This window comes from Sphaerodactylus townsendi, linkage group LG14 (genome assembly GCF_021028975.2).
Source record: "Sphaerodactylus townsendi isolate TG3544 linkage group LG14, MPM_Stown_v2.3, whole genome shotgun sequence".
In the NCBI taxonomy this organism is placed as follows: Eukaryota; Metazoa; Chordata; class Lepidosauria; order Squamata; family Sphaerodactylidae; genus Sphaerodactylus; species Sphaerodactylus townsendi.
The window spans coordinates 13,569,899-13,584,306 of record NC_059438.1 but is presented as its reverse complement, the minus strand read 5'-3'; the positions used below and the strand labels follow the sequence as shown (position 1 = coordinate 13,584,306).

The 14,408-nt window shown below is 46.1% G+C and overlaps 1 protein-coding gene across 1 annotated transcript in view; it reads right to left on the bottom strand.

The window, feature by feature from the left end:
* The window catches only part of RPGRIP1L (RPGRIP1 like), a 75,826-nt gene that overhangs the window by 56,092 nt on the left and 5,326 nt on the right, over nt 1-14,408 (bottom strand). Inside the window, exons 4-7 of the mRNA XM_048516068.1 lie at nt 13,764-14,062; nt 10,450-10,558; nt 9,278-9,421; nt 3,832-3,937 (exon numbers count right to left, since the gene is read on the bottom strand). Coding sequence (XP_048372025.1) covers nt 3,832-3,937; nt 9,278-9,421; nt 10,450-10,558; nt 13,764-14,062 — 658 coding nt within the window. The remainder of the gene's footprint in view (nt 1-3,831; nt 3,938-9,277; nt 9,422-10,449; nt 10,559-13,763; nt 14,063-14,408) is intronic.

Below are 14,408 nucleotides of genomic sequence, written 5' to 3'. Positions count from 1 at the left end.
CCTGATCTAGGGAGAAGGGGGGGAATTGTCCACCCTGGGGGCAATTGTCCACCCCCACGTGACTAACTGGCCGCAGCCTGGGGACATTTGACCCCATATATCCCTTTGGGCGGTATGCCCTTGCCTCCAACCAACATCTATAGGGCGATCCTATGCAGATTTACTTCAGCCTAAATCCACAGAAACAAATGGGATTAGAGCAGAGTAAGGATTAAGCAGTTAAAGCGTAATCTCAGTTCAGTCGACAGGAGGCGCTCTTGCTGTGGGTTTGATGCAAAGTTGTCAGGCACGGCAAACCCGAAGATGGAGAAGAGTTCCTCCTCCGCCCCCGGCTGCTGCCTCCGGGATTGCTAACCCCTCCTGCTTCAGCTGGGATGAGAAAGACCAAGACAGACATCTGTTTAGCAATTAAAGCATTTTGCTGTGGTTCTTGTGGTTTGAACAGGCTGACCCGAAACACTACAGTAGCGAGCAAAAATGAAACCTGACCACAAATATGCCAGTACAGCTTTTGTCATTTTGCTGCTAACCCACCAGTCGATGTTTTGTTTGTGTTCCTAATTCTACCAGCAGATTTAATGTTTAAAACATTTTTTGAGTGGAATGCTCCATTCTGTGACATTTGACATAGTTTAACTGGGCTTAACTTTAAAAAACAATACAAACAAAACAGCTTGCTTGTCTTTGCCACCATGTACAGCACCAATCTGGATTTGCAGGGCTTTGATCGCGTTTTAAAACAATTTCATTCCCAAGTCACAGACAGACGGAAGCCGCTGATCAAGACTTCAGGTCCATCTCTCAGTCAAGAGAATCTAAACCTGCAATTGTAAGCATCAGAATATACACTCCTGACATTGGTAACTTTCAGAGGAAATTGGCTTTGAATGTTCTAAACAGCCAAGCCATGCTGGAATGGAGAATCTGAGATTGCTTGGGACAAATATCCTGATGCATAAGCATAAGCATTTTATTGTCATTGTGCACGCGCAACGAAATTTACAGCAGCATTCCTCGATGCACACAATTTCAGACTCATACCCCATCCTCACTTTCCCCTTCCTCCACCCATCCCTGCACAGCCCCAAACACATCAACATGAAGCCGCAGAGTTTAGCATAGCCACAGCTCTAGAGTAGAAGCAGAGGGTCTATGTACATTTGGATTATGTGGACATGGATGCTGTGTCATTAATTTTAGAAGAATAGTTAAATTCAGATTCTATATTTATTTAGTTTTAGTATTTAAATTTGTATGCCGTTCTCCCACATAGGCATACCAAACCAACAAACCAAACGACAGAATTTACATAAATACAAACAAGGCTAAAATTATACTGAACCTAGCAACAACTGACTAACAAACAGGCAACTGGTTAACTACGGTATACCTCCTGCTCTGAACTGTTTGAAGAGCGTGGGCTGAAATACAAACAGGTGGCCAGTCAAAAAGAGGAAAGGTCAGCCTCGACCAAATGGCTGGTGGAAAAGTGTGGTTTTAGAGGCCCTTAGAGACCAGCACTTTACGATCCAGCAAGACTTTCGGGGTATAAGCTATCTAGAGTTTAAGCTCCCTTCCTCAGATACCTCAGCTACTGGACTCAAATCTAGCTGTTCTACTGCAAACCAACATGGCTACCCTCTGAAACTGATTCCAGAAAGGGGCAGATTTATGAACGTAAACGCACGTGGCTGTGGATTTGCTTCCTGCCCTGAAATGCGAAGGAAGGTGCAAATGGCGCAAGAGATCCACGCAAGCAACTGAAACCCAGCGCACGAAGCGAACGGATGAATCTGGCTCGGGAAACCCATAGCTCTGAAGCAGAACACATGCTCTGCAGACAAATGGTCTGCCTCAGTCCCCGGCATTTCTAATTAAAATATATCAAGCAGAAGGACATGGTACGAGAAGATGAAAAGGGTAGATTTTACTGGGCTTGACTGGCCAATGGTTTATTGAACACACAGCAGCTTTTGATGTCTTAAATCAAAAAAAGATTGTTTAGCTATGTACTCAAAGGTGGCCTAGAGTTCTACCCTAAAAACTCCTGTTGTTCTACAAGCAAAAATCGTATCCTACAGCCATCTTTCTCCATGATTGAAATGCTTTGTGTGTGTGAGAGAGAATTATGTTTTCTACAGAGCTACCTGAGGCGGAAGAATAGTTGAATGTCTGACCTAGTTTGATGTAGTCTGCTGTGATCGAACTTTATTGAAAAACAGGTAGGTGGAGCTGCAATATACTTGCTTTGACATGGGTCAGGGAGAGATCCCATATTCAATTTCTGAGAATCTCCACTTTTGGAGGTGTTATGGCTCAGTAGAACAGCATACAGTTTGCTTGCGTTAGGTCTCCAAATACAATTTCAGTCACTTAAATGACCTCAGGTAACAGGTACTGGGGTGGGGGAACACCTCCCCTGCGTGGAGGGACCCTGAAAAATCACTGCCAGACACAGAAGAGAAATTATGGAGCGTGCTAGACCAAGAACAACTTCATGAGCCCATAAAAATTGAGACTTGATTTAAGTGACTCTTTTCTAATGATGCTTCGGCCTGTCCAATCACCAGCCAGTCCAATCACCACCATGTGCAATGCAGAGAACAAAAGTGGTATGCTTGGGCACGAATCTTACCAAAATGCCTAACAATGCAATCAGGACCAAAGGCGCCCTATAAGTGTTGCCCAGAGATGTGAGGCAGTCCAAGAATGCTGCGGGGAACTGAGCCAAATGGGAGAGCTCGCCCTGCCGGGGGCCCTCAACTATACGACACCAATATGATGGTCGCGCGGCCACACATGCATTTTTCAGGGAAAGTTGCTGAGGACCGCCGTTGTTTAGTAGATTAGGTGTTATGTAGGCATTCCCTATTCAGACAGAAGCTGTAAATGTGGGGTTGCCTGTACAGGTACTCTGGAACACATTTTGTTCTGCTTTTTCTATGCTTCCAGGATCAGCTAAAAACCTTTTTTTGCTTCAGATCTACGGCTGGCTTATGTAAGCGTTTTTGTAGATTCAGCGAAGACATGCAGAATTAACTAGCATTTCTTTGATAGGTGCCAGCCCTAAAAAACGACAGACTAATTCAAGCAGGTTTGGTCAGTGCATATTTCATACAATCTGCACACAAAACTCCATCTCATTCTAAATGTAATATAATGTGCACGTTATAGATGTAGCCATGATTGGGGCAGCATGAACGAAGCATCGCTCTCCAAACTTCAAGTTCAATGGGTTGGTTTCCTTTCATTAGAAGATCCTTCACACAGGCCCTTTCTGCACAGCAAGTTCTGAGCGGGTTTCAGCTGGGATTAATGAACCCGGCATAGCCCCAGGATCCTCACATGGCTGGCTGTCCAATGCATCAGCAGGGGTGTGAGCCTTCACACGGGGGCACTTTAAAAAAATTTCCCTGCCTGCCTTTCCCCCACTCCGCCTGTCCCAGGCCATGATACGGCCCGTTTCCCCTGCGTGGCTCCGCAGTTGAAAGCCAGGAAGGTTTTTTTGAGAATCGTATTATGTGCGATTCTCTTGTTTTAACACAGCTCACAGCTGCAGCCGTTTGCTTGGCCGCAAAAATAAAAAAAAAACAAAATAATCACACATAACGTGATTGTTGAAAAATCCGGGTGGGGAGGGATGTGAAGTGGATCCGCATTAGGATCGGGATCCATGCAAAGGCCCCCCCAACCCAGCTTTTTTACTGGGTTTGTCCCGGTTTAATTGGCCCATGCGGAAAGGACTTTAGTGCAAGAGGGAACACTGGCTCTAACTCAATGGGATTTACTTCCTAACACCCATGCCCGGGATTCCAGATTCTCTTTCCATACCTCCTGAAGCTGAAGCAATTTTTCTTCCACTGCAGCCAATGCGTTGCTCTTCTCCATCAACTGTTTGTTGAGCCTGATCATTTCGACGTTGTCCCGAATGTTTAACCTTCAAAAGAATACATTTGAGAACGAGAAAGTGTGTGTGCCATGGGGAACTTGAAGGCACAATAACACCAGCCTTAAAACTCTTGAAAATTGCTTCGTCGTGGCTTACTTCCCAAGCATAGTTAGGGAGAGGACAGTGTGTAATAGCCACCAATTTCTTTTTCAAAAAAAAATTAATATTGTAGAGAGTTAAATATTTCCAGGTTTTACCGGAGCAGGGTACTTTAACGTTACTCTTTATTTGGATGTATCGCTTTATCCTATCAAACTCCAGGGATGCTGCAGTGAATGGAACTTACAGCCGATTGGTAATTTGTTTTCGCATTGGAGCCGCTTCCTTCCAAACCTGTGGCATTGTATAATTATTACTGACTGGAGTTTCCTCCTGGAACTTAAAACATCTTCAAGTATTCCCAAGGAAAGTGACTGAGCATTGTACACAGATAATGCCTTTGACTGCCATCCAAATGTGTTTCAGGTGCCCCCTTAATGCTTACCATCTCGAATGAAACGTGGTATGATTGAGATCCCGTTACATGCTTTCCCTACTGAGCTTCTATTGCAAAAACACACACGCGCGGTTTAACTTCGTTAAAAGTCATCACAGAGCTAAACGCAGGTATGCTTTGAAAAGTACATCCTGCAAAAGGCGCGGGGCGACCTCATTCGTTATTGTTTCGGCGCGCGCATCTCCAGCAGGACTTTTAAAAATAAATCCCCTGAATCGATTTTAATGCCACATAAAACACGGTAAATATCAGAACAGAACATTAAACTACGATGCTTCTGTTCCAATACTTCTCGGTTATTGGGGGGGAAAAACTGCTCTACTGTTCTGCTGGAACTAGACATGAGACTGTAACGCTTCATTCGACACCTGTAAACCAGCTGACGATCTGAAATGTTTCATTATTACTATTTAGAATCTTGGAGCCCGTTTTGTTTTGGCACCCCCTGATCAACTGTCCCGACGGAGGAGATTAAAAAGCTCGCAAAACAAGAAACTGGCCCAAGAAGCGGATTTAATATGCCCTGGAAAAGAAAGAGCAAGATGAAACCGCGTCTCCGCCTGACTGCACACCAAACATGCGCACAGCACACACACAGAACCCTAATGCAATTTTGTGTTTTTATTAATCTAGTTCCTCACATCAAACAAATAGCAGAGATGCCTTCAAAGAAACTTTACGGGAGTTTCTCTCCCTACCTCCCTCATTTCAAAAAGAAAAGGAACAGCAGTGAAGTTTATGGCTTGCAGATGCAGGCTCCGGGGCTTCTGACAATCAGCGATAGCTTCCAAATCTCCATCTGATATGTCTCAATCCTGTAGGTGTTTATCACCTGTGTCAACCTCGCAAAGACAGGGAAACTAAAAGGCTTTGATTCCAACAGCTTAATTCTGGTAGCGACGAACATTAAATATCCCACACTTTGTAGGTACTGGGGGGGAAATGCAATTTGTTTTAAACCATTGTGGTCAATTACATACAGTGTTGCCTCTTGGCTTCCTCAAGTTCATGATCTGAATTGCTCTGACTCAGAAATCTGCCATTAAGCAACCTCGGGGATTAGCACTCTGCAATGAACACACTTGTGTGTGTCTGGTGCCGCTCCAACTTTATAACATCTGATGCACAGAAAAATCTGAGGTGATTTCAGCTACTCACATGTTATCCACATGGACCAGAGATGGCTTCTACACAGCATGATCATTGCAAGATTATCATGCTGGGATAATGTGGGGTTCAGTCTGGGGTGTAGTCTGAAAGCACTCACATAGCAGGGTTTTATGAGATGCTGCAGCAGCGACTAAGTGCATCAGACCAGGCGCAACACAGGTTTTCCTGGGGAATGCAGGGTGTCCTGAATACTATAATAGCGCAGTGTGAAAAGGCAAGACTCCTGGAAATACCCTCTCTGCCCTTTGCATTGATGCAGCCTCTACAGTAATCATATTGTGTGCCTGACAATGTAGATATTTTTGTAACAAAAGAAAACGAAGGTTGGAAATTCGGCGATGTCAGTTGCCTTGGTGGATTCACGTTTCAGGAAGAAGGGACAGATCTCACAAATCAGTTTTACTAAGGGGGGCACTTATCCCTGGTATAAACACCCTTCTGCTGTTGCAAGGGGGCGTCTGCTGGCGGACCAAAAAATGACATCACGTGATGGAGAACAGTGTTCCTATGAGCAGAAGAGTGTATCCAACTGCACTGCTAACAAAACTTAAGCGCCCTTAAGAACACAAGAACTAGCCTGCTGGATCAGACCAGAGTCCATCTAGTCCAGCACTCTGCTACTCGCAGTGGCCCAACAGGTGCCTTTGGGAGCTCACGTGCAGGATGTGAAAGCAATGGCCTTCTGCTGCTGCTGCTGCTGCTGCTGAGCACCTGGTCTGCTAAGGCATTTGCAATCTGAGATCAAGGCGGATCAAGATTGGTAGCCATAGATCGACTTCTCCATAAATCTGTCCAAGCCCTTTTGAAAGCTATCCAGGTTAGTGGCCATCACCACCTCCTGTGGCAGCATATTCCAAACACCAATCACACATTGTGTGAAGAAATGTTTCCTTTTATTAGTCCTAATTCTTCCCCCCAGCATTTTCAATGAATGCCCCCTTCAATTTTCTGAAGAAGAGGAGGAGGAGGATCAGGAGTTTGGATTTATATCCCACCTTTCTCTCCTGTAAGGAGACTCAAGGTGGCTTACAAACTCCTTTCCCTTCCTCTCCCCACAACAGACATCTTGTGAGGTAGGTGGGCCTGAGAGTTCTGAGAGAACTGTGACTAGCACAAGGTCACCCAGCAGGCTTCAAATGGAGCAGTGGGGAATCAAACCTGGTTCACAGACAAGAGTCTGCCACTCTTAACCACTACCCCATGCTGGCTCTCCAGGGCCAACCACAAAATGGCGGCCACAAGAGGCTCTCCAGGGCTAACCACAAACTGCCAGGGAGTGAATTCATGTATAACTCTTCAACATTTCAGAAAAAAGGTCTGATTATCAGGATGTCTTGTAAAATTAACATAATGTTTGAAAATATTTTCTTGCCTGCAGGGAACTCACAGTCAGTCATTCAGTGAAGATGCCCGTGCCGTAGCGGCAGCACCTGTTGAAGCCACTTAAATATAGATATATTTTCACAGTCAATCAGATCTCCAATGGTCAATAAGAACATAAGAACAAGCCAGCTGGATCAGACCAAAGTCCATCTAGTCCAGCTCTCTGCTACTCGCAGTGGCCCACCAGGTGCCTTTGGGAGCTTACATGTAGGATGTGAACGCAATGGCCTTCTGCGGCTGTTGCTCCCGATCACCTGGTCTGTTAAGGCATTTGCAATCTCAGATCAAAGAGGATCAAGATTGGTAGCCATAAATCGACTTCTCCTCCATAAATCTGTCCAAGCCCATTTTAAAGCTATCCAGGTTAGTGGCCATCACCACCTCCTGTGGCAGCATATTCCAAACACCAATCACACGTTGCGTGAAGAAGTGTTTCCTTTTATTAGTCCTAATTCTTCCCCCCAGCATTTTCAATGAATGCCCCCTGGTTCTAGTAATTTCTCTCTGTCAACATTTTCTACCCCATGCATAATTTTGTAGACTTCAATCATATCCCCCCTCAGCCACCTCCTCTCCAAACTAAAGAGTCCCAAATGCTGCAGCCTCTCCTCATAGGGAAGGTGCTCCAGTCCCTCAATCATCCTCGTTGCCCTTCTCTGCACTTTTTCTATCTCCTCAATATCCTTTTTGAGAATCGCGTGACCAGAACTGGACACAGTACTCCAAGTGCGGTCGCACCACTGCTGCTTTATATAAGGGCATGACAATCTTTGCAGTTTTATTATCAATTCCTTTTCTAATGATCCCCAGCATAGAGTTTGCCTTTTTCACAGCTGCCATGCATTGAATTGACATTCCCATGGAACTATCAACTAAGTCGCCTAAATCCCTTTCCTGGTCTGTGACTGATAGCACTGACCCCTGTAGCGTGTATGTGAAGTTTGGATTTTTTGCCCCTATGTGCATCACTTTACATTTTGCTACATTGAACTGCATTTGCCATTTCTCAGCCCACTCACCTAATTTATCAAGGTCCGCTTGGAGCTCTTCGCAATCCTTTGTGGTTCTCACCACCCCACATAATTTGGTATCATCTGCAAACTTGGCCACCACGCTACCCACCCCTACTTCCAGGTCACTTATGAATAGGTTAAAGAGCACTGGTCCCAAAACGGATCCTTGGGGGACACCACTCCCGACATCTCTCCATTGTGAGAACTTCCCATTTACACCCACTCTTTGTTTCCTGTTTCTCAACCAGTTTTTAATCCATAGGAGGACTTCCCCTCTTATTCCTTCATTGCTGAGTTTTCTCAATAGTCTCTGGTGAGGAACTTTGTCAAAAGCCTTTTGGAAATCCAAGTAGACAATGTCCACCGGTTCACCACTGTCCACATGCCTGTTTACACCCTCAAAGAACTCTAGTAAGTTTGTAAGACAGGATTTGCCTCTGCAAAAGCCATGCTGACTCTTTCTCAGCAGGTCTTGCTTTTCTACATGTTTTATAATTTTATCTTTAATGATAGATTCTACTAATTTACCAGGAACAGATGTCAAACTGACTGGCCTGTAATTTCCCGGGTCCCCCCTAGATCCTTTCTTAAAGATTGGTGTGACATTGGCCATCTTCCAGTCTTCAGGGATGGAGCCTGATTTCAGGGATAAGTTGCATATTAAAGTGAGAAGATCAGCAATTTCATGCTTGAGCTCAACTCTTGGGTGAATGCAATCTGGGCCAGGGGATTTGGTAACATTTAGTTTATCAATGGCTGCCAGAACTTCTTCCTTGTCTATCACTATCTTCGCTAGTTCCTCGGATTCGCCTCCTAAGAAACTTGGTTCAGGTGCAGGAATGTTCCTCACCTCCTCCTGGGTGAAGACAGATGCAAAGAATTCATTCAGCTTCTCTGCAATCTCCCTGCCATCTTTTAGCACACCCTTTGTTCCTTTGTCATCTAACAGGCCTACCGCTTCCCTAGCTGGCTTCCTGCTTTTGATGTACTTGAAGAACTGTTTGTTGCTTCAGAAACCTTGTTGCTTCAGAAACCTTGTTGCAATCAGAAACCTTATTGGGTGAATGCCACATTTTGCCCTGCCCACTTTCGATAAACGCTTGCAGGAAAGGTGTTGCCAGTTGCCATAGAAACTACAGGCACTGAGCTGAGGACCCCTGGCCTACCCCGAAACCAGAACTGTCCCTGAAGGCAACTTCCATACCACCAAAAGCCATTACAGCTTCGAGGTAGGAAAGTCTCCTCTTGGTTCGGTTTTCGTCATACCGTTGGCCAGTTGTTTGCTGCTCCTTCAGTTGCAGGAGGGATTCTTCGAACTCCTCTTCCTTCTTCCTGATTTCACTGCCGAGCGCCTCCACCGTACGTTCCAGCTCCTCGTTGTGAGCCCTTTGCGCTTCGACGATGTTCTCTCTGCAAGCCAACACAGAAATGTTCAAAGTACTTTGAGTGTGCTGGATACAACAGAAGGCTTATTCCTTTCCCATCCACACACACAAAAAAGGAAAAAAAGCCATTTCGCAACAGGTTTGCTCGTCTCCCCAAACCTTTCTGCAGATGCCGGCTTGCAAACGGGCAAAATCTGCAACTGCCGTACTCATGTTCTTTTTCTCTGTTGTGGTCCCCACCCTGTAGAATGGCCTGACCGAATAAGGCTCCCTGGCCACACTCTTGGCTTTCCGCAAACTGCAAAAATGAATTATTCAAGTGGACTTGTCTGTATAAGTATTAGGGTTGCCCTGCACAAAACAATTCCAAAACTTAATTGGATAAATGATTAGGGACTGCAGTCTATGCCACTGTGTACAGCTTACTGCCCATAGGATCCTAGGCCTCTTCCGCACATGCAGAATAATGCACTTTCAATCCACTTTGAAGCTGGATTTTACTGTGCGGAGTAGCAAAATCCACTTGCAAGCAATTGTAAAAGTGGATTGAAAGTGCATTATTCAATTATTCAATTACTCTGCATGAGTGGAAGGGACCCTACTATGTAATTCTTTGCACCACTTAATGGATCCAGTTTTCTACAATCCTAATGCTCTGCCTAGTGAACGTCCCATATTGTTGACTGCACTGACTCTCTCAGCGTGATCCGCCTTGCATTGCCAGGAGAAAGGTGGACTATAAATGTCATCAAACAAACTGTCTGGCTCCAACCCATTGATTGGGACTGCTACGCACAAAAACAGACATTCATGTCTAAGGAAGTTGAAGACATGTCTGCTTATCCCCATATGTGGAATGTAAAAAAAAACCACACACGATTACACAGATAGTCATTGGGCACAATTCACTAAAAGGGAAAGCCCAATTTAACAGGGTTTGCACAGTCCTTTTGCAACTTTGCCCAGATGCTAACTGATGACACTCCATGAACACAGAATTCTGGTCGCTGGGAGGAAACAAACACATACACACAAAATTCAGAAGAGACATACAGATTTCTTATCTCTGCTCTTGCTTCATCCAGTAGGCTTTGGCCATATTTGGGCGGTAAAGCTTGGGGAGATTTCAGGGATCTGATGTCTACATCCTGCAATCTCATGCCTATAAGGGGGAGAGAAACACAGAAAGATATTACTGACGTTGCGCTGGTTTAAACGAGAGCAGGTTTAAACGAGAGCTGGTTTAAACGAGAGCAGTGGTTAAGAGCAGGTGGATTCTAATCTGGAGAACTGGGTTTGATTCCTCACTCCTCCACTGGAGTGGTACAGGCTTATCTAGTGAACCAGATGTGTTTCTCCACTCCTACATTCCTGCTGGGTGACTTTGGGCTAGTCACAGAACTCTCTCAGCCCCACCTACCTCACAAGGTGTGAGGAGAGGAAAAGAAAGGAGCTTGTAAGCCACCTTGAGTCTCCTTACAGGAGAGAAAGGTGGGGTATAAATCCAAATTCTTCTTCTTCTTATGGTTAACACATGAACCAAGCAATACCACACCTTCTGGGAGTGTAAATGAGAGGGCACAGAGTAAAATAGGGTCTCATATCAAAGTTAATATTTCATATTCTTGTGGCTGAATCATGGGCGAAGGGTTATAACAACACTCTGCCTCTTTCAGAGGGAAATGGTCAAGGATTGTTCTTGGATATCGTCCTCATATGGCGTAGGAAGTTAAGAGCTCATGTATCTAATCTGGAGGAACCGGGTTTGATTCCCAGCTCTGCCGCCTGAGCTATGGAGGCTTATCTGGGGAATTCAGATTAGCCTGAACACTCCCACACACGCCAGCTGGGTGACCTTGGGCTAGTCACAGCTTCTTGGAGCTCTCTCAGCCCCACCTTCCTCACAGGGTGTTTGTTGTGAGGGGGGAAGGGCAAGGAGATTGTAAGCCCCTTTGAGTCTCCTGCAGGAGAGAAAGGGGAGGGATATAAATCCAAACTCTTGCTCTTCCTCTTCTTCCTCTTCTTCTCATGGTGCTAGGAAATCCTGTCACATGAGACCAGTAAGCAAGCATGAGGCCCCAGCAAGCTGAGCCTGGAGGCATGTGCAACTTAACCTCAATTCCTTTCCTAATACCTTCAGCAGCGGGCAAACTTTTCCCTTCACCCCCAAAACACACATCTGGGAGTTAAAGCAGCCTCCCGCAGAATTTAGCTTCTGTCGCTCTCATCCAAATAATTGTATCTCATTCCAGATGAGAAAAACCCACTGGCAAAATGCAAGGTTTGCAGGCAGGAGGTCAGAAGTGGTAAGAAAGGACTGACGAGCGAAAAAGGACCCGGGTGGACTTCGCTGGAAGGATCAAGGACAGGGAAGATTCAGGATGCTGAAGAGAGTTCCAACTGTCCCCATCACCTGCTGGCTGATTTCTTTCAATGTTTTCAAGCTTTTCTTTGAAGTTTGAGACGTCTCTTGCTTGTTTCCGTTTTGAAAGAAGAGGAGTTTGGATTTATATCCCCCTCTTTCTCTCCTGTAAGGAGACTCAAGGTGGCTTACAAGCTCCTTTCCCTTCCTCTCCCCACAACAGACACCTGGTGATGCAGGTAGGGCTGAGAGAGTTCTGAGAGAACTGTGACTAGCCCAAGGTCACCCAGCAGGAATGCAGGAGTGCGGAAACACATCTGGTGCACCAGGTAAGCCTCTGCCACTCAGGCGGAGGAGTGGGGAATCAAACCCGGTTCTCCAGATTAGAATCCAACTGCTTTTAACCACTACACCACGCTGGCTCACAAGCTGAGTCTTAGGAACACAAAACTGCGCACTGAATGCTAGACTTTTAGCATCCAGAACTCGCACGAAGTATGGCCAACAGGAGGTTCTGTATAACAGGGGTCCCCAACGTGGTGACCGGGGGCGGCATGGCATCTGCCAAGTGTTTTTAGAAAGTGAGTGGGGCCTGGGGGACTGCTGCCCAGCAGGGCTTCTGATTGGCTGTGCAGGCTAAAGTAACATTTCAGCAACATCTGTCCTGTGATAAAAGCAGATACATTTCTGCACCTGTCGCATAACTATCCATCCCAAATATTAATACACAGTAGACAGCATTTTTGCTCGCCAGATGCTGTGCTTTGTCATTGGCTCTTCTGGACGGTCGGTATAAAAATATGATTCTGACAAAAGGCAGCATGTAAAAATGAATGATAATTCTTGTATTCATTCGGGACTATATTCTAACAGGGGCGTACTGCCCAGGAGGACATATGGAGTCAAATGTCCGCAGGCTGCAACCATTTAGTCATGTGTGGGAGGGGGGCAGAAAATCGCCCTCACTTCCCTCCTCCTTCCCCCCTCCCCAGGTCCATACACTGACTTCAAGACCTGATGCAAAAAAATGTTGTTTGTCGTGGTGGTGGTGGGGTGGCTGCCCATTCGGGTTTGGCGGCGGAAATCTCAGATTTTGCATTGGGCTACATTTTCCCTAGATACGCCTCGGTATTCTAATGAGGAAGAGTACAGTTTTCTTAACTGCTGCCCCCAACTGACGGTACTAGCATCTTTTTCAGAGGCAAAGCATAGTCTGGGCCATCCAGGTCATGGCAAAAACAGCAAAAAGGTGTGGGTTTTGACCTTTAAGGCCTTACGCGGCCTAGGACCCTCGTATCTGAGAGACCGCATTACCCCATATGTCCCTATTCAGCCTCTGCGCTCAGCAGAGGCCAATTTGCTGGTGGTTCCTGGCCCCTCAATGATGCGGCTGGCCTCCACACGGGCCAGGACCTTTACGGCCCTGGCCCCGGCCTGGTGGAACACTCTTCCTCCAGCTGTCCGGGCCCTGCGGGACCTTGGTGAGTTCCGCAGGGCCTGTAAGACCGAGTTGTTCCGCCGGGCCTTTGGAGTGTCCAGTCGCTGAGTGGCGCCCCCTCCCCCCTTGCTTTCTGCACTTACCATCTTTATGTACTTTACCACCTTTACCACCCTCCTAGAGAGGAGCCTGGCCTCTCCCTCTTCTTTTTGTTGGGGTGATCTTAATGAATTGGACTATAGGACGCCTGTCACTGTTATATTAACCGCTGTTTTAAGTAGATTTTAACGGATTTTAGTATTATATTGATTGTTACTGAATTTTTAATTGATTGGGGGTGTGTGGATGTTGTACACCGTAGAGCCTCTAGAGAATGAAGCGGTTCTTAACTCGAAAAGAATAAATAAATAAATAAATAAATAAATAAATAAATAAATAAAAGTCCCGCCTGCCTCACCCAGGGATGCTCAGCCGCTCACCGGTCTCGTCGATGAATCAGGGCAAACTGGCTCTCTGTTCGGAACTGCAGAGCTATTTGTTTCAAAAAGGGGTGCCTTAGCTGCATACCTTTCCTGGCATGCTCCTGGACTCCGGCGCCTTCATTGGCCTTCCGGAGGCCAGTGTTGATACGGGCCTGCACGTAACTGTAGGGCGCCGGCCGGTGTCCCTGCAGCTGCAGCTGCTGCTTGGTGGAAATGAGCCTGCTGCGAAGGCCGTCGTTCTGCCTCTCCAGGTCCCGCACTTTTTCATGCAGCTGCTCGATCATTTCCTCCATCTCCACGTCCTGGCCCAGCCGCTTGGGGCCGCCACGCATCTGCTCGGCTCTTTTCTTGTCGTTCACCAGCCGGATTAGCTTGGTGGCCATTCTGGGGAAGAGGAGGGGGAGAACGTGTCGGGGGTGCGTGGGGGGGTGAAAAATGCAAAAAAAAAAAAAGAAGAAGAAGAAGAAGAAGAAGAAAAGAAAAGAGTCAGCCTAAAAGGGATTCTGTTGAAAGGAACCTAATCGCTGTGAAGACTTCAGTGCAGAACCTGAATAATAAAATTCAGGTTTCGATATAACTATCACTGCCTGTGAAGGACCCTTTGAAGATAATTGAAACCACTGGGTAGCAATCTGCTTTATAGCACTGACAAATAACAGTTTCCTAAGGCTTATCATTTAAAGTTTAGCAAAGAGGGAGGGACACATATTTACTCCATATGCTGCTCAAA